Consider the following 18,292-nt stretch of genomic DNA (forward strand, 5'->3'; position numbering starts at 1 on the left):
TGTATGAAGAAAATATTAGAAGACACACACACATATACAATATTTCCCAAGATAATTAAGAATGATGTAAAATATTTTACATTAAAATAATGCAAATAAGGATAATGTAAAAACTTCTTGGAACAGATTCAGAGTAACATAGAAATGTGTGGAGTTACTCTAATGGGAAGTATAAAAAAGCATGCTTAATTGAATGATGAAATAATAAAGGCCATGGAGGAGAAAAAGATGATTGTAAGATAATGACTGCTGCAAAAAAAAGGATATGAGAAACCAACTAAATTGGGTATTTACAGTGAAATTCATGAGTAGAAGGAAAGGTATTAGATTATGCATTCAGAGAGAAAAAAAGTTAGGTGCAAAATTATCAAAGAAGCAAGGAAATGTTAAGGTTAAAGGAGTGCAATTTTGATGGAAATACAGTGCAATTTTGATGGAAATACAACATTATTTTAGAAGTAGGTGAAAAGAAAAGTTCCACCAGTGTGAATGGAATTCAGTATTAAAAATCATTAAAGGATTTGAGAGAAAACCAAAGCAATTCTGGAAGAAATTCCAGAAGCTGTATTTTAGAGATCTGAATGGTAATATGTGAAATAAATACTGTAAATGTTGTGTCCAAGAAAAAAATAACAATGAAAAGGAAACAATAAATGATTCAATGACATTGAAAAACGGTAAAGCTGCAGGTGAAAGACAGTGTAACTGGAAACATGTTAAAACATAGGTATGTTTGGCTTATGGAATGGTTGTGCAACTTCTTTATTCTTCTCTATTCAAAGGGAAGCATAACAAGACTAAAAACACCAGAGAATGTGTTGAATATAATTCTGATTGATAATATACAGAAAGAAAATTTGATAAGTGCAGTGTGGCTTTATTGCTGAGCAAAGCTATGCAGATCAAATTTTTGTTCTTTAGCAAATCACTGGGAAAAAGGAGGGGGGGAAACTGTGGATTTATGGATTTAGAGAAAGTTTTATTTATTTATCCAATTCTGAGGCTGCCTGACTCCATACAAACTCTGGGCAGCTTACAAGTAAAAAAAGGGATGTATAAAAAGAAATAATTGTCAACTGGAAGACAAAATTAATGCCAGCCCTATCAGGTGGACTTCACTAAGAAACAGATACCATACAGTATAAATGTAAAACTACTTTTATTAGGACAGCTATAGTAACAGAACGTCGCAGATCTAAATATGCTACGATTCCTCCTTTTATTTTCATGATAATTGGGGAAGGGGTGGGAAGACTGTCTGATACATTTTCATAAACTACTTTCTTAGCCTATGTTCAAATTTAATTTATCTGACTGTTGGCCTTGGTAATAGATCATCTCCCTGTCCTTCAAGGCCATCCTTTTTTGTTTACTATAATTAATAGCATTGAATTATGGAGTGGTTTGTATGAATACACAGAGAAGATTAATTTCTAAATGTCGTAAGAGTGAAATACAATGGAAGCAAAACACGTATAAGAATAAAAGGAATATTAGATGTTTCCACACTAAAGATATTAAGATAAAGATGTGTGATACCTCCTTTATTGTTAATTTGTTTTCAAATTCTACTATATAATTGTATAATGTTTAGGATGACATCTGAGATGTGTTGGTTGGAAACATGAATGTGTGTATGCGTTTGTATGGAAACAATATTGTGCTGTTGGCTGAAAACCCCATCGATCTGTTGTAAATGTTGGACTATACAATGAAACAAGTATGGATCTGAAAATTAAGCACCTGTTAATTTTTGACCCTACAGTGGTGCTTGCGAACCCTTTTGAAATATGACCTAAAGATGATTTGTTCTCCACATTAAGTCCTAAAACTTGATTAAGAGAATTAAACAAATGAGTCAAAAACATCATACTTATTCATTGAAGAAAATAATTCAAAGCTACTTATTTTTGTGGGGCAAAAATATGTGAACCTTTGCCTTCAATAACTGGGGTGCCCCCCTTGAACAACAAGAGTTGTTGATGTTCAACAGTTGGAAAAGTTACAAAACTATTTCCAAAAAGTTTGGACTCTACCAGTTCACTATCAGGTAGACTGATAATGGAGGCAATACAAATGGGGGCAATTCAACATCATTATCTCCCTTCCCCACCCCCAGAGTAGTCAACTAATCAAGATGACTGTCATGTGTCTGATTAACGAAACACTTAAAAGAACTTTCAGGCATTTTTTTAACCTAAAAGCCTTTATTAAGGTTACAGAGATGTCAGTACGGCATGGTGGAATGCTAAGATCTGATTTTCTTTTCCATTGCACATACATTCCAGGCATTTTTCCCTCCCCTATTTTGGGGTCATGATTCACATCTTCCAATTAACTTGGAAGATGTGATTCACTTCCGGTTCCTTTTTCCCAGGCTTTCCTTATTCTCCTCCCCTTTCACTGTTGCCTGATTTAACTATAAAAATACCAGACAGTTCTGCATATTGTCAAAGCAAGAATATACAGTATTTGCAGCGTTGACAATGACATTAAGAGCAAGGCATGTAATACTCCAGGAGGTGTATTCTTTTTGACTCATTTGTTTAATTGGATTTTCTTTATTTAGTTTTAGGACTTGTGAAGAGAACAGATCATGTTTCAGGTCATATTTATATAGAAATATTGAAAATTCCAAAAGGTGCATAAGCATTACTGTAGAATCAGGAATAAACAGTTGCTAACTGGATATTGACTGAATATACTAGAAATGAGAGTGATCAGTATACAGAAAAATACGTTGAGATGAAGGCAGAATAAAGATTAAATTGCAAACAAATAAACGAGTGAGAAAGTTGGTAAGATCCTCAAAAGAGAGAGGAAAGAAATTCAAAAAGCAAAATGTGATATTTAACTAGTGTATGGACATGATGGAACAAATGTGGTTTACAAGAATAGATAATAAAGATGATAAAGATGAAGTGTAATGTTTAATGTAAACAAGATGTTTATTTTTCTTACCTCGTGCCTTAATTTCCTTGGCTTACGGTTTCTAACTGCTTTTCTGCACTTAACATAAAGTTGCTTACCGCAAAAAAGAGTAATGTAATGAATGTGTATGTCTGTAAATAGGCATGATACAGTACAGCAGCGGTCCCCGACTTTTCTGGCTTGGCGGACTGGCAGAGGCGACAGCAGTGGGGGGGAGGGGATAATTTTGGACACGCATGACTTTCACAAATGCAGCTTTCCGTGCATGTGCGTGCACTCACACAACACTTCAACCGTTTTCAACAGCTGTGACCCGGCACCGGGCAGTGGACTGGGAGTTGGGGACCTCTGCAGTATAATACTAATGAAACTGGTTAAAGAGGGATGAGAATGAATCTGTGCATGAATAAATCTGTATACTCTATTTCCAATTTCTAAACAAAATTAGTAATTCAGTCTGAATAACATCTCAGTTTGAAAAACCAGAGTTTAGTTCAGCAACAGGCAACAACCATAATGAAAACAAGCCACCTATTTATGACAAAAGTTGCTATTTCTGCACAACCTATAAGAGAATTGGAAAAAGTCTGGCCAATGAATTTAAATATCTTTTAACATTCTGCACTGAGTACTTTTCCTATAGGAATAAAAAGTCCAATGTATTCGTTTCTCCATCCCAAATAAACACTCATTCTTACAGTATCTGGTTTATAAATTAAGTCTGAGTAAAAATATATGTGAGATTTAAATTTCTTGTTCTGTATTTAATGGTATAGTGAATGACATTCATGAATGACTTAAAAGTTACATACTGTTGAAGCGTGTCTAATAAAACTATTGGGGTCGGGAGATATATTGTGTAATTGATGATGTTGTTTTCTTGCTCTATGTCATTCGTATTCTTAATTTGTTTTGTTTGTTATTATTCATGCACTGTACTTTGTTTGTTTGTTATACTGTGAGCGCCCAGAGAGTCTGGAGTCAGATGTTGCCTAAATTGAATAAATTAAATTAAATTGTGCCTAGGAGTTAGGAGAGAGAGACAATAGAGGGCACACAATAGTTCCAACATGAGGAAAGAGTCAAAACACCATGCAAGAGTCATGCAAGAAGTACCAGCAGACACGGATGAAAACCAGGGAGCACTTGGGTGATAACAGAGACCTGGTAAAGTTGGAGACAGACCTGTTATACAGACAGCTTACCCTCAGCTTTACTGGTAGTACCATCTTTAAGCAAATTAAAAGAATAAGGAGAGTGATAAGAGGGAATAATTAGTAATATCAGCAAAAGTGGACAGGGTGTCTTTAGTATCACAAATGAGGGGAAAATCACATCAGTCAAACAAAGTAAAATAAATTAGTTAATAGTGCAGAACCACAAAAAATTTCCTTCCCCCATATTCTTGTTTTCATACAAGGTGCAATGCATTTCTGATGCATTTCTTCTGGAATTATATGCTACTTAGCATAACCTGTAAACTATAAATTAATTTTCATTCTTCTACTAATTTAGCAGATATTTCTTCACTACAGACCAAATTGTAACAGCAGCTCCAGTTGATTAAAAATGACCACATAATGCATTGTTAATATAAGCAGCTAACACAATCACTCCTTTTATTGTATTAATGCTGCTGCATACATTATTTAATGTTCAAGCATGAGTTAAGTCTGAACAAGAAACAAACAATTCCTAAATTAGTTGTGCTTTTCGTTTGTGCATTTTTCTCCACTAGGACCCATATATTTTGTTACCATGAATACAAATTTATGGAAACATTGGAGGAGTTGCTTAAGAAAATGCAGGTGTCGAAGCTTCCAATGTTATTGTGATATCAGAATAAAATATCACCCAGACATCTTACATACCTGAACACTGTGAAACAAAACTAGTCATTAGTGATATCTACAGGACATAAGGTTTTCATTAAAATGACAAAAGCAGCTTCATGTTATAAACGCTGCCCCTTTCATGTGTGCATGCAAGGTGACACTGCATGTCCAACAAAAATAGAACTTGAAACATGACAATGCTTTTGTTACTTGTCCCCCCATTTCCCCATGGATGCTTCTGCCAATCAGTCACAATTTTAAGCTTTAGAGGACTATCATCCATTTTTGTGATATCAAGGATCTATGTCTAAGTATAAAAAAAACAGCATTCTGGTAATTCTTTCAATTCTGATATCTGCTAATTGGAGTTCTGGTTATCATGAGATAGTGTAAGTAATTTCAAAATATCAAATAGGCAAAAGCTCAAATGTAGGACAAAGAAAATGGGCACAGTCAAGACTCAGTTTAGATTCCCAGGTCAGAAAGTTAAATATGGCCACTTCTATCAAAAAATTTGTAAAATTATAGTTTTTCACTGAAAAATCCCAACTTGCTTATATCTTTCTATCAATGAAAAAGGTTTCTCATACATTTTATTAGTAGAAACTCTCCCTTGGGAAAATATTTTTTTGTGGATTTTATCTGAATATCCCCCTAATCATATCTGTTCAGTTTCAGGTAGACAGCTGAGAATAGCTCCAAGGATAGAAGGTGGTTCTTCTGCCCAGGTGACGCTGAAATCAAAATGCTGGCTAAGTACAGAAACAAAATCTGTAGATGAGCCACTGGTGTTACTAATGTCATGTAGTACTTGAATTAACTAGAAAAGAAAGATCTAATACTAAGAAGGATGTTATCATAGCAGAACTGTAATTTCAGTTTCTTTTCTAATCAGATGATGAAAGTAAGTATCTACTGCAGGGGTGTCAAACTGCCAGCCCATGAGCCGGATGCGTCATGCCAAAACCGCACCCACCCCATTGCCGGCAATGGGGGAAAAGTTGTGATATGTCACGACACATCACGTGATGTCACGAGTTTGACACCCGTGATCTACTAGCTCTACAGAGACTAATATTGCAGGTTGATTGTTGACAAAACTGACCTTAGTATCTCTCTTTTGAAGCATCTCTGGTCTAGGTACTCCGTGAGATCTAGTGTAACCCTTATACCTCCATTTACTTTGAAAAATAAATTCCAGATTTGTGGAATTTCACACTTGTTCTTTTGCACTGATTTACAGAAGATGGTTGGTAGTCTTAAGAAAATCCTGATGCTTTGACCACTTAAAATGGTGGTGCTTCTTCCCTATCATATAAATGAATTCCGTACAGTAGCCTGTAGCTAATGTTTTCTTCTGACCTCTGGTTTTTTGGGAAGAGCACATTATTAGAAAATGGATTTACCCGAGGCCCTGAATATCTGGATCTGGTTACTCCTTGAGATCATCTGAACAGATTGGGGCAAAAGGACAATAACACCTGTAATTTTAAATTTATCCCTTCCTGAATTACGAAAGCCTTTTATTTTTTGTTTCTACTAAGACAGTATCAACAGTTTTCTTAAAGATATTCCCCTCCATTGGCTCCTGCAAGCATACTGACCAAAGGAACTTTTCTCCACAACTTTTTTAACTTGGCAGGAAGGAACACAGTTCGTTATCAAATTTATGATCCTTTTGGAAACCAGACTTAGCATTGTTGGGAACAGAAAGAGTAAGGCTTTGCTTCTCAGCTTTTTCTTGCTATGTATTAGCCAAATGAAATACCTTCTATGACTTGGCTGGAAAAAAAATTAAAAATGGAGAAAGTATAAAATCTTTATTATAAGTTTCCCTATCTCCAAAATCTTAGGATTAGAAGAGATTTTAAATTATTATGAAGAGCTCTGTCTAACATCATTTACCACTTTAAAAACCGCACTTGTAGCATTCATTTTTCTGGCCTTTTTTCTAAGAAAAATTCTCAGGGGAGAGGAAATTCGGGGATCTGTGAGAATTGGAAAGAGAATGAATTTGGAAGGGCCACAGGAACAACCCTGAGATTTGTAAACTCCTTTTGTGCTCTTGTTGGAATCAGAGCCACTTCCCTCTTTTCTTTTGCACTTTTTGACCAGGGATGGGAAAATGATATGAACCGACTCCATTTTCTGCTGCAGAACATTCAGGTCCTCTGAAATCTCTTAAGCTATTAATTCACTCCCCAAACATGACCCATTTTTGTTGGAAAATCGGGCCCTGGAGAAGATCAGTCTGGGAGGCAGGATAATTCTTCCCCTTAGAGTTGTTACTGAAGATTAGACTCTGCCTGTTTTCTCCACAAGAAGGCCTCATCCATAGAGGCAGGATATCACCTGAGGGTCTCAGAATTATCTATTTGTTCTGAAAAGAGCTTTGTATGGCATCTCAAACTTCATTAATCCTAAGATATAATTTTTCATGCTGGCATAACAAATATTTAGAAAATGCCTACAGTGGAAGAGGCTCCATTGCTACATACTGCAATGATCTCTCAAAGATCATAGTTCAAACATGTTGCCATTGATATAATAATCACCAATAATGAACAGCTTCTTACAAAAGTAGTTATTTCTTTTAACTAAATTAAGGCTTTGTTAACGTCAGACATGTCCAAGTCATTCTTAATAGAGATTGTTATCTATAAGGTGGCCATTAACAATAAGCAATACAAATAAGTTGTTGAGATATATTCCACTGAATCTATTTCCTTTTGGTAATACACATTTTTATTCTTGGATTAGACAGTGAGTTCAAATGAACTTTTTTCTGGAAATATCAGGATAGGATACTTCCCATTTTATACCTTCTGTGGTTTTTTAACAAAAGTTTACTTCAGACTACGATGTACTTGAATTATTAAAGAATTCTGAAGACTTGCTAGAGAATTCTAATAAACACCACCAAAAATACCTTTCCCTCAAAACTGATAAGTTACTTTAGAAAGTTTAGAAAGTAGTTTACTTCTCTAAAAAGTTAGTAAACATTGTATATATGTTCCACATACTATGCACCACCTGATGTCACATATGGAACAAAGCTTTCATTTTGAATTATTGTACTCGGTGACCCCGACCTCTGAGCCTTGTAAACTATGATTTATGATGCAGTGCAATATGTAGGCTTAGCCCCATTACTGCTTTTCACATTCCTCTGTAAAACTGAATTTCTTAAACCAAAATTTTCCTTCTACTTCTGATGTCCTGATTACCTGTGTATCTTTTTTGTGAAAAACAAGGTACACCTACCAAGAGATGCATATGAGCCTGGAGGAAGGGCTGCAGCAGAACTGAAGGGGGAATCTGAGCCAGAAGATGTTACTTTGGATTTGGCACTGGCTGCTGCATTCACATCAATGTCACTGCGAGAACGCTGGAGAGACCCTGAGGTTGACGCAGATTTCACACTAACTGCAGAAGCTTTAAGGAAGAAGAAAAACCAGTTATAGATAAATCTATCCCAAGAGTCTCCTACCATAATCTCTTCAGAATATTCTTTCAATTCCTTCTGAAAGAAGAGGAAATATTCTCAACTTATGTTTAAGCACATAAACATTTAAACTTAATAAAAATGTAATTTCAAAATAATAAATTCTGGTTAAGACTTGTAAATGCAATCAAAGGACTTTCCCAAATCCATCAGATTCCAACATCATCTTTCAACAACTTAGAAACTCACAACATCATAAATCCTCATTTTACCACTATAAAAATGTATTTTATTTGACAGACATACTATTTTAGAGCCCAAATAGACATTTTATACTTTTGTATAGCACAGTTCTTTCCCCACAGCACATTATGAATTTATGGCAGGGCAAGACTCTGACCTATTTCATGTACCATATTTTGCTTGATAGGGCTATGCTCAGCAAGTATTGGGATTTTTGATCTCTATTGGTTGCTATCAGATCCCCCTGGTGTTTATGATTAGTAATACCCAGAAAGCATTATGCAGGGATTAATACAACCATGCTGGACATGAGTTTTCTAATCAAATGTGGTGTTTATATCTTTAAATAACATTTTCCATCTCTCTCTCTCTCTCTCTCTCTCTCTCTCTCTCTCTCTCTCTCTCTCTCTCTGTGTGTGTGTGTATGTTTTTTTAATTTTTTTGGATTGCTAACAAAGAATTAAGGGAAACTGGAATAGCTATTTCGAGCTAATTAGCTCTCATCAGCCAGACATACCCTTCTGAGATTCGAACCTGGGCTGCTTGCACGTTAGGCAGCTGTGTTAACCTCTATGCCACAGGCTCTTTCTCACTTTGTCAGCTGTGTCAAGGAGGGAAGAAAATTATATATAATTTTGAGAATTCATTTACACCTTTCATATCTGAACTTAGAATTTGCTTTCAGTATTCTGTCCCCATCATCCATCATTACACACAAGAAATAAAGCAATTCATATTTTAATATTTCTTCCCAGCGGTTTATATTTAAAGCATTCAATCATCTTATATTTAGAACCATTCTGTCTTAGGCTTCTGGTGTTTAATTTATAAAAGTAACGTGCAAAACGAATATAGCAGTATGAGTAAGAATTCTGCCTCACATCTGACCATTTCTTCTCCTGGCTTCTCATTCTTACCTCGTGAAGTAGTGCTTCCGGTTGGGCTTCTTTTGGTAGACAATGGACGGCTAAAAAGGAATAGAATTAATGGATTTTGTTCCATAATGAATTTTATGTTAATTCTATATTAACTCATTTTTTATCAACACAGATGAATTATTCTATATTATTTGTATTTATACTTTACATTAATGCACTTTGAATTTTCCTACAAAAATGCTGTACAGAAACAAAAATAAGGAAGCAAAATCATTTTTAGACTCCATGTATTACCTAATTCATGAAAACAACAATTTCTAAAATGCAAAAACTCTAATTTATAGATGAGGAAGGGATACTTGAAGGTATTAAGTTCATCCAATAGCCATATATTAGTGGAAGGGAGGCTTACTTGAGACTCTCCTGGGAACTAGATGAGGAGCGATCTGACTGAGGCAAAGACACAATGCTATCAGAATTCTTCAAGTGAGACTGCAGGGCTTTCTGGTACGAGGATTCCAGTGAATTAAACAAATGTTCCGCTTCTCGGCTAAAATGGCTGTGGAAGCTCCAGTAACACCTGAAAATAAAAGTTTACATTGATCGATGAATAGTAAACTAGCATGTCAGATTCTAACCATCCAGAGAGCCTTAATAGATTTTAAGAAAAAAACTGGTAAACATAGCAGAGAAAATCAATTGTGATAACTGTATAATTACGACAAACCTATTAATTTTCACATATATTATTTATGCTTCCAAACGTTGTTTAAAAGAATTTAACATTTTGGTAGGAAAGTGACTGCAGAAACTGGAAAATAGACGTAGGGGTCTGTGCACTTCCTATTACAAAATAAATAAAGAAGTGAGCACATTACAAGCTTAAATAAGTTTCCACTTTATTTAAGTTATCAATATTTTGAACATAGAAATAGGTGGACTTCTCTTCTACATTAAATTAAACCACGTTCTAAATTCTAAAGTGGGAAGAGAATATCAACAACCCTGTAGAATGCAAAAGCCTGAACCTTCGGGGTACTAAGCAAAGAAAATGTTGAAATCAAGATTTTTCTTTCCAAATTCCAGCATTAATTTTCTGAACAAACAATATTAAACAGAGCCAAAACAGCAACTAGTTTTATTTGGCTTATGCAGAAAAAAGTTCCAATGAGTCTGATGAAAATTACTCTGAAGTACATCAGTAAAAAGGTTAGAATCATTATTAAGCATAACATGGTCCACTTCCTGAGTTCTTAATGGTCTAGTCCTATTCTTCCCTTGGAATATCAGTTACTGGAGAAATTTTCAGCTGAACAGCAAATAGAAGCCTCTAATTATTGATGGACTGAACAATTAAAAGAAAAAGATGCCCACTTACTTTCTGGCTTTTATCCGTGCTTCGGAGTCAGCATCATGGATTCCTTTCTTGATGGTTTCAGCCAATACTGATACATGCCTGAAATTAGAAGACATCACTATTTACCTTGTCAGAGGGAGGAGTGAAGAAACAGTCTTCCAGCATTACATTCGGAATTCAAAGGAAGTTTATCCAGTTGCCCAGAATTTGAAAGAACTGGATACACAGTATCCTTTTGGAAGGTGTGGGTGTTTGTTTGTACCAGTGAGCTTTATTGCATTTCATTCTCTTTTATAAGAAATACCAAGAAACATTCCTTGGAGGTCATTCCTTTGTATGTGAAAACCACAAAAGCATGGAGACACTAAAATACATTAAGATGCTGAAGCCATACAAGAATGTAATCAAGTGACTTTAAACCAAATGTTTGATCTATACAGAAGGGTTTCTGCAACACCAACTTGCTACGCTTATGTGGGTCAACAAAATATTCACATATTCCAATTTGAGGGCATTCTCTGTAACTACTTCCTTGCACCCTGAATGCCCTTGCCTTTTGCCTACACCAAGACAATCATTTTTTCCCCCAGTGGCTAGGGTAATATCTCTCAAAGTTTAAATAGAAAGGTAAGACAAACATTCTGGAAGGCAAGGAGAGATGTGCGATTAGTCATGAACTACGGCGGCCGACGCAGCTAAACCCGCTCCTAGCTTACGGGGATTCTGTCGATGGAATAGTCTCAGCAAACGGGGGGCTTTTATGTCCACTTCCCCCATCCATGACGCATCCGTGACAGGGTACCCCTTCCACCGTACCAGGTACTACAAGCTATCCCGGTGGATTCGGGAGTCTAGCATCTCGTGGATCTCGTAATGGCCCCCTGCGACAGGTCCTGGTGTCTGCCTGAGGGACCGAAAAGAGGGTCCCTTCCATCAGCTTCAGTAAACTGCAGTGGTGCACCTTCCCCCAAAGACGGGGTAGCTATAGCCTCACAGCAACTGGGTTAATGACCTGTACAATCCAAAACGGACCTATGAACTTTGGCCCTAGCTTTTTCAAGGGTATTTTCAGGGGCAGGTATTTGGTCGACAGCTATACCATATCTCCCACTCGAAAGGGCTTTTGAGGCGCCCGTTTCTTATCGGCCTGAGCCTTATAGGCCTCTGCTGCTTTTTGTAGTACTCTTTTTACGATTTCCCAGACCTCCCATATGCGGTCTATCCAGTCCTGGGGTTGGCAGGGGGAAAGGTCCCCGAGGGCACTCAGGACAAACTCCACCCCATGAACCACCAGGAAAGGGGCGAATCCGGTGCTGCTATGGACTGCGTTGTTATATGCCACCTCAGCAAACAGTAACAGGTCAACCCAGTCCATCTGTTGGTAGGATACGTAACACCACAGGTACCATTCTACCATTGCATTGGCCCGTTCGGCCGCCCCATTGGTGCTGGGATGGAGAGCTGAGCTGAGTCCCTGGGACGATCCGATGGAGCGGACAAACTCCCTCCCAAAGTGTGCGGTGAACTGCACTACCCGGTCCAATATTATTCGTCGGGGCATCCCATGCAGGTGGTACACCTGTGTGATGAACATTTTGGCCAACTTCCGAGCAGACGGCAACCCTTTGCATGGAACGAAATAGGCCTGCTTGGAAAATAGATCGACCACTGCCCATATGACTGTGCATCCATGGCTCTCTGGTAATTCCATGGTGACGTCCATGGCTATGTCCTCCCATGGCTGGGTCAGGTCCGCCACGTGTTGCAACAACCCAGGTGACCTCCCATACAAGGCTTTGTGGTAGCACACACGGGGTAGTCCCATACGTATGTTTCTATGTCTGCCTTCATCCGAGGCCACCAGAATTGGCACCTCGTCAGGTGCAGGGTTTTGAGGAACTCAAAGTGACCAGCCTGTTTAACGTCATGGCACTTCCGTAGCATCTTAGGCCTTAATGCCTATGGGACGTAGAACCTGTTACCCTTCCACACCAACCACTCCCTCTGAGTTAGGAGGGCCTGATGTCCCAGAAGCCAGGGGTCACCTTATTTATTTATTTATTTATTAAATTTATATACCGCCCTATCTCCCTTGCGGGACTTAGAGCGGTGAACAGGCGATACTAAAAACCACGATAATAAATAATAATTGGCTAGCTCTGTGCAGCTCCTGGACCAGGTCATCCGCCAGTTTGCGTGCAGCCACCTGAGCGGCCGACTGCTTGAAGGGAGGCATAATGGCCTTCAAGAGCAGCTTACTAAAATCCATGAAGACAAAAAAGTGCCTGCCCACAGGCTGCAAGCTCAAATGTGACCCAAATGAAGGGTGAAAGAAGGCTGAAACAAAGCAATCAAAATGGAAGCACTAATTGTGCAAGTCACATAGCAGTTCTTATATGGAACAGTTGGGATGGAAACAGTTCAGACACTAGACAGGCAAAAGAAGCTGTTTTTCTCCCCCCCCCCCCCCCCAGTAAAGCCAGACCTGTCTCTATTTATTACTCTGTTGGAGTCAGAGGGAATGTCTGTCCGCTGTTCCAAGGCTAGGCAAGAAAGGAGCCACATTAAACTTATATTCCAAATCTCCTCAATTCCATTCAACAGAATCTCCCCTCCCCTCAAATACAGCCATAGAAGCAACATGTCACATATCATAATGTTCATATCTTACCTTTCCAGGGAGTGTGTCTGCCATTCCTGCAAAAGTAAATCTAAAAATTCAAAACACCGTCTGGGAGAGAAAAAAAGGTAATTTTCATTCATATTGCTCCAGAGACTAATGGCAAGTAGTTAGATATGAAACAACGATTTCAAAAGTATTCTGAGGAATCCTGTATTCAGGCTACTAAATAAAAACTTTAAAGAAAATCATGTGCTTCTAGTCAGGGTGTAGGACATTGGCATGAGCAGAGGGGGGAGAGTTTGTCAGAAATGTTCAAAGGATGGTTGTGACTATGCAACTGAGGCACCGCTCTTTTTTACGTACGCCACATGACAAACATAAAAGGGATGAGGCTTCAACTATGCCGTCACGGCCATCATTTCATTTTATTTTTTCTTAATACCAATGCCCGCCAGCCCCCTCAGGGTTTTGCTGTAGTCAGGAACTGCAGTATTCTATGTGCCAGCATTGTACAGGTAGTTCCAACTTGTGTCAGACTTGGGACCAGAATTTTCATTGCTGAGCATTGTGGCCATCAAGTATGACCACCTCATTTAATGATAGCAATCCTTGCAATCACGACTGTCATCCTAACCACATCCCATGGCATTAGGCGAGGCAACTTCCAGGCCAGCAGGCAGCTAAGTGGCTGCTCCTGGTGGGAGTGGGAGAAAGGAGTGCAGGGGTAGGGGACGGGTGCTAGGAGTACGTAAGAGATGCAGCATGGGTTGGAGAAGATGAGTGACGGCAGAAGGGAGGTTTGATGAGGGTCAGGGAGGGTGTAGAGGGGTGCACAAGTGGCCAATGCAAGATAAACAGAGGGGCTGGGAGAAGAGTGAAGTTGGGAAAAACTTACTCTGGTGACTTGCTATCTTCTCTGCCAGCTTTTTCACTAACTTTCTGGGGAAGTGTGTGTGGGGGGGAAATTGCAAATGGCAATCACATAATTGTGGGGCACTGCAGCTGGTTGTCAAGTGTCCAGATTGCAATCACGTGACTGCAGGGGCTCTGGGATAGCTGGAACTCCAAGGCTGGTCATAACCACTATTTATTCAGCTCCACTGTAATTTCAGGAACTAAATGAATGGAAGGAATAAAGGAATGCCTGTATTAAATTATTGTCTTAACTGCAGAATCTTTGTAATCATTCAGGCATCTTTTTTTTAATCTTGTTATTCTTTTTTAACCTTCATTACTTTCCAGTATTCCAGCAGGATTTTTTTCCCTTTGTAACTTCTATTTAGTCACAACTCAAGATTTCTCAAGAGGTAATCACAATTGATCATGGTTACTGCTCAATAATTTATTATGCAGTCATTTACTAAAAGGCCAATGAGGATTGAATTCCTTTCTCCACAAATAATTTAGCTTGTCTGTTAGTAAATTTTATATTTAAGTACCCGTATATACTCGAGTATAAGCCGACCCGAATATAAGCCGAGGCACCTAATTTTACCACAAAGAACTGGGAAAAAATATTGACTCGAGTATAAGTCTAGGGTGGGAAATGAGGCAGCTACTGGTAAATGTAAAAAATGAAGATAGATACCAATAAAATTACATGAATATTTATTTCAAAGAAAAACAATAACCTAGCTCTGTAAGTGGAAAAGGGGGTCAACAAAAACAATATGGTATCAAAAATACCGTAACTTTAAAAGTGGCAAGAAAGATCGTAAAATGAAGCAAAACTCNTTCATTATTTTTAATTTTTGTCAGAGGGTGGACATGTGGTTATCCTGAACAGGTTTAAGGTTCATTTACAGTTTACCCAAGGTAGATTTCTAACATAAAGACTATTTGCTGTGCAAATTACCATATACTTTGCACATGCACACACAAAGCACAAAGATTGCGAATCTACCTGCCTTTTGAAAACAGATCTCCCCCCCCCAAAAAAAAGGACATGAAAGAAAACTTGGAAATAATACCCTTTTGGTGCTTCCCATCTGTCCAATTCCCCCAGATTAGATTAGATTAGATCAGCGGGTGTGGAAGCCAGTCTAAGGTTCCCACTGGGGGGAACTGCAGATTGGTATTGATTTCTCAATCCAGGTGCAGAAAGTCACGCCTCCCTCAAACATCTGTCTTCCGAAAGGCAGGCAGGCAAAGTGGGAAGGGCTGCTTGTGGTGAGCTAAAGGTTGACTTCAGATATGATAAAAATTCCCTTTGCAAATCGGTGAGAAACTCCACCTCACGTGGGTTTTATATGTAAATATACATTCCAGTATTTCTCCGCAGCCCTTTTTTTTTTTTAAGGAATAAACACCAAGAAAAATGGCCCTCGGCAAAACGAAGCGCAGAAGCCCGAATCTGCCTCAGATTCACCTAAACCCATTTTGTGTAGGCGTTACTTTCCAGCAGGTATAATTTTTGAGTACAAGTTAGGCACTTAACTCAGGTTGCGAACGGCTGGAAAAAACAGGAATCCGTTCCGCCGAGACCAACCCCCGGCTCTCGGTCCCGGCCCACCCACGGGTATCCAGCCGAGGAGCGGCGGTGGAGAGCTGCACGGGCGGGAGAGAGACGTGGGAACCGGTCCTGCCGAGAGAGCGCCGCGTCCCGCTGTCCCCGACACGTAACTGGCGAGGGAGGGAGCGGCGCTCCGGAGTTGGCAGCCAGTTGTTTGTGGCTGATCTCATCCGGGATTTGCATAACCCCCTTTTTCGCGGAGCTGGCGAGGCGGGGACTAGCTTGCCAGTGGCCGGGAGGCGGCGAATGCGGAGCCGGGGATGCCTCCCCGCCTCTCTTCCCTCCTTTCCTTTCCCTTTCTCTCTTTCTCTCTCTCTCCTGCTCCCTCTTTCTTTTTCTTTTCTCTCTCTCCTGCTTTTTCCTTTTCTTTTTTTTCTTTTTCTCTCTCTTGCCCCCTTTCCTTCTTTTCTCTCTCCTGCTTTTTCTTTCTTTCTTTTTCTTTCTTTCTTTCTCTCTTTCCTCTCCCTCCCACTTTCTTTCTCTTTCTTTCTTTTTCTTCTTTCGTTTCTCTCTCCCGCTCTCCCTTTCTTTTTTCTTTCTTCTCTCTCTCTCTCTCTCTCTTTCCCCCGCGGCCCACCGCTCTGAAATTAACTTGCGAGTTCCTGCTCAGCTGTCGACCGGTGTTATCAGCTCCCCCGAGAGGCCTCTGGCTCGGGGGGCGCCGGGTGTGCCTGGAAAGGCAGGAGGGGGGAACCGAGCGGCGGCCACGCGGGATCTAAAAATCAAGTTGTGCCGCTCCAAAACTCGGACAGGTCTCCTTCCGGCTTTCCCGGGACCCTGCCTGGCTCTCTCCCGGGGCTTCCTTGTGAGACGTGGAGATCGCGTTTATCTTTCTTAGATTTCCCACACAATCTGGCTCAGCAAAAGAGACGAGGGCCCTCCACGACTTGGATTCCCCCCCCGCCTCCCCCCCGACTAAAGGGAATGGATAGAGAACGCCTAATTTAATTTTTGGATATAGATTAAGCCGGTGTCAACTTTTAGTGATTGCATAGATTTCCCCCCCCCCAAAAGGGGCGTTGTCTTACCTGAACGCCTTTTCTCAGCACGGAGATGGAGGATCCACAGAATGGGTGGAGACTGTATTCCTGCCCAATCAGATCAAGTCAGCCAAAGTTGTCACGCCCCGTCCTGGCTCCATTTCCCAGTCTTGACGCGAGCGTAGCCATTGACTGACCAAGAACGTACTGGCTCACAAACTAATCCTAGTCACTAGGACCCCCCAGAAATTGAGGGAGGGATGTGGATCCTCCATCTCCGTGCTGAGAAAAGGCGTTCAGGTAAGACAACGCCCCTTCTCCAGCACTGGAGATGGAGGATCCACAGAATGGGACCNGTGTGGAGTGAGCAGTTACTCGTTGAGGAACCGGCAATGACTCCGCTTGGTAAGCTCCTGCGATGCAGGCCCTAATCCACCTGCCTATCGTGGAAGAGGAGACCTTCCGACCCTTGGAGGAAGGGTGGAAGGATACAAACAGGGCCTCTGACTTGCGGAAATCCGCTGTCCGTGAAATATAATAACGGAGCGCCCTGCGGAGATCCAAGCAATGCCATTGTCGTTCCTGGCTACCCGAAGGGTTAGGGCAAAAATCCGGGAGGACAATCTCTTGGGACCTATGGAAAAGTGAATTCACTTTCGGAACAAAAGTGGGATCAAGGCGAAATACCACTCTGTCTGAATGGAACATGCAAAGATCCTTGCGGACCGAAAGAGCAGCTAGCTCAGAGATTCTTCGAGCTGATGTAATGGCCACTAAGAAAGCCACTTTGTGGGTCAAGTGTGACAGGTCGCATGACGCCAAGGGCTCGAAAGGTGGCTTCATCAGGGCCCGGAGAACACGAGGCAGTTCCCAAGAGGGGTACCTATGTACAGTAGGTGGTCGGGATTTGGCTGCTCCTTTAAGGAAAGAGCGAATCAGCGGGTGGTGTCCTAGGGAGCCTACTGATTCGCAAGTGAGAACAGTAGAAAGAGCCGCTACCTGCCTGCGCAAAGTATTAGGGGCCAGTCCCCTCTCCAGGCCGTCCAGCATAAATTCCAGAATATGGGGAATATTGAGTTGTGAGAGTGACAAGTGACGTCTGGAAACCCAAGCACAAAAGTTTTTCCACGTGGCCTTGTAAATGCGGTTCGTGGAAGGGCGACGGGAAGCCTGGATTACTTCAATTACCTTCTCAGAGCAAGACTGTTGTGACAAGTAAGAGCGCTCAAGTGCCAAACGGCTAACTGGAGCCACTGGGGATCCGGATGGGTGATCATCCCCTGGCTGAGCGATATTCTGTCCGGGGGAATTCGCCATGGTTCCGAGATGGAGAGACTCACCAGGTCGGCGAACCAGGGTCTCCGTGGCCAATAAGGAGCTACCAACAGAATCTCCGCTTCCTCCCGGAGCAGCTTGTGTACCACCGCCGGGAGGAGAGGGAGAGGGGGGAATGCATAAAGCAGACCCCTGGGCCAAACCTTGCGGAGC

General features: G+C 40.5%; 1 protein-coding gene across 1 annotated transcript in view; it reads right to left on the minus strand.

Annotated features, from left to right (window-relative positions):
• CLASP1 (cytoplasmic linker associated protein 1) overlaps positions 1–18,292 on the minus strand; it is a gene marked incomplete at its 5' end in the record, with an annotated part of 108,507 nt that overhangs the window by 75,732 nt on the left and 14,483 nt on the right. The window contains 5 exons of the mRNA XM_015817639.1: positions 8,031–8,234; positions 9,372–9,421; positions 9,745–9,912; positions 10,711–10,788; positions 13,361–13,420. Coding sequence (XP_015673125.1) covers positions 8,031–8,234; positions 9,372–9,421; positions 9,745–9,912; positions 10,711–10,788; positions 13,361–13,420 — 560 coding nt within the window. The remainder of the gene's footprint in view (positions 1–8,030; positions 8,235–9,371; positions 9,422–9,744; positions 9,913–10,710; positions 10,789–13,360; positions 13,421–18,292) is intronic.

Source organism: Protobothrops mucrosquamatus, unplaced genomic scaffold (assembly GCF_001527695.2).
Source record: "Protobothrops mucrosquamatus isolate PMUCROS unplaced genomic scaffold, P.Mucros_1.0 scaffold613, whole genome shotgun sequence".
Classification (NCBI taxonomy): Eukaryota; Metazoa; Chordata; class Lepidosauria; order Squamata; family Viperidae; genus Protobothrops; species Protobothrops mucrosquamatus.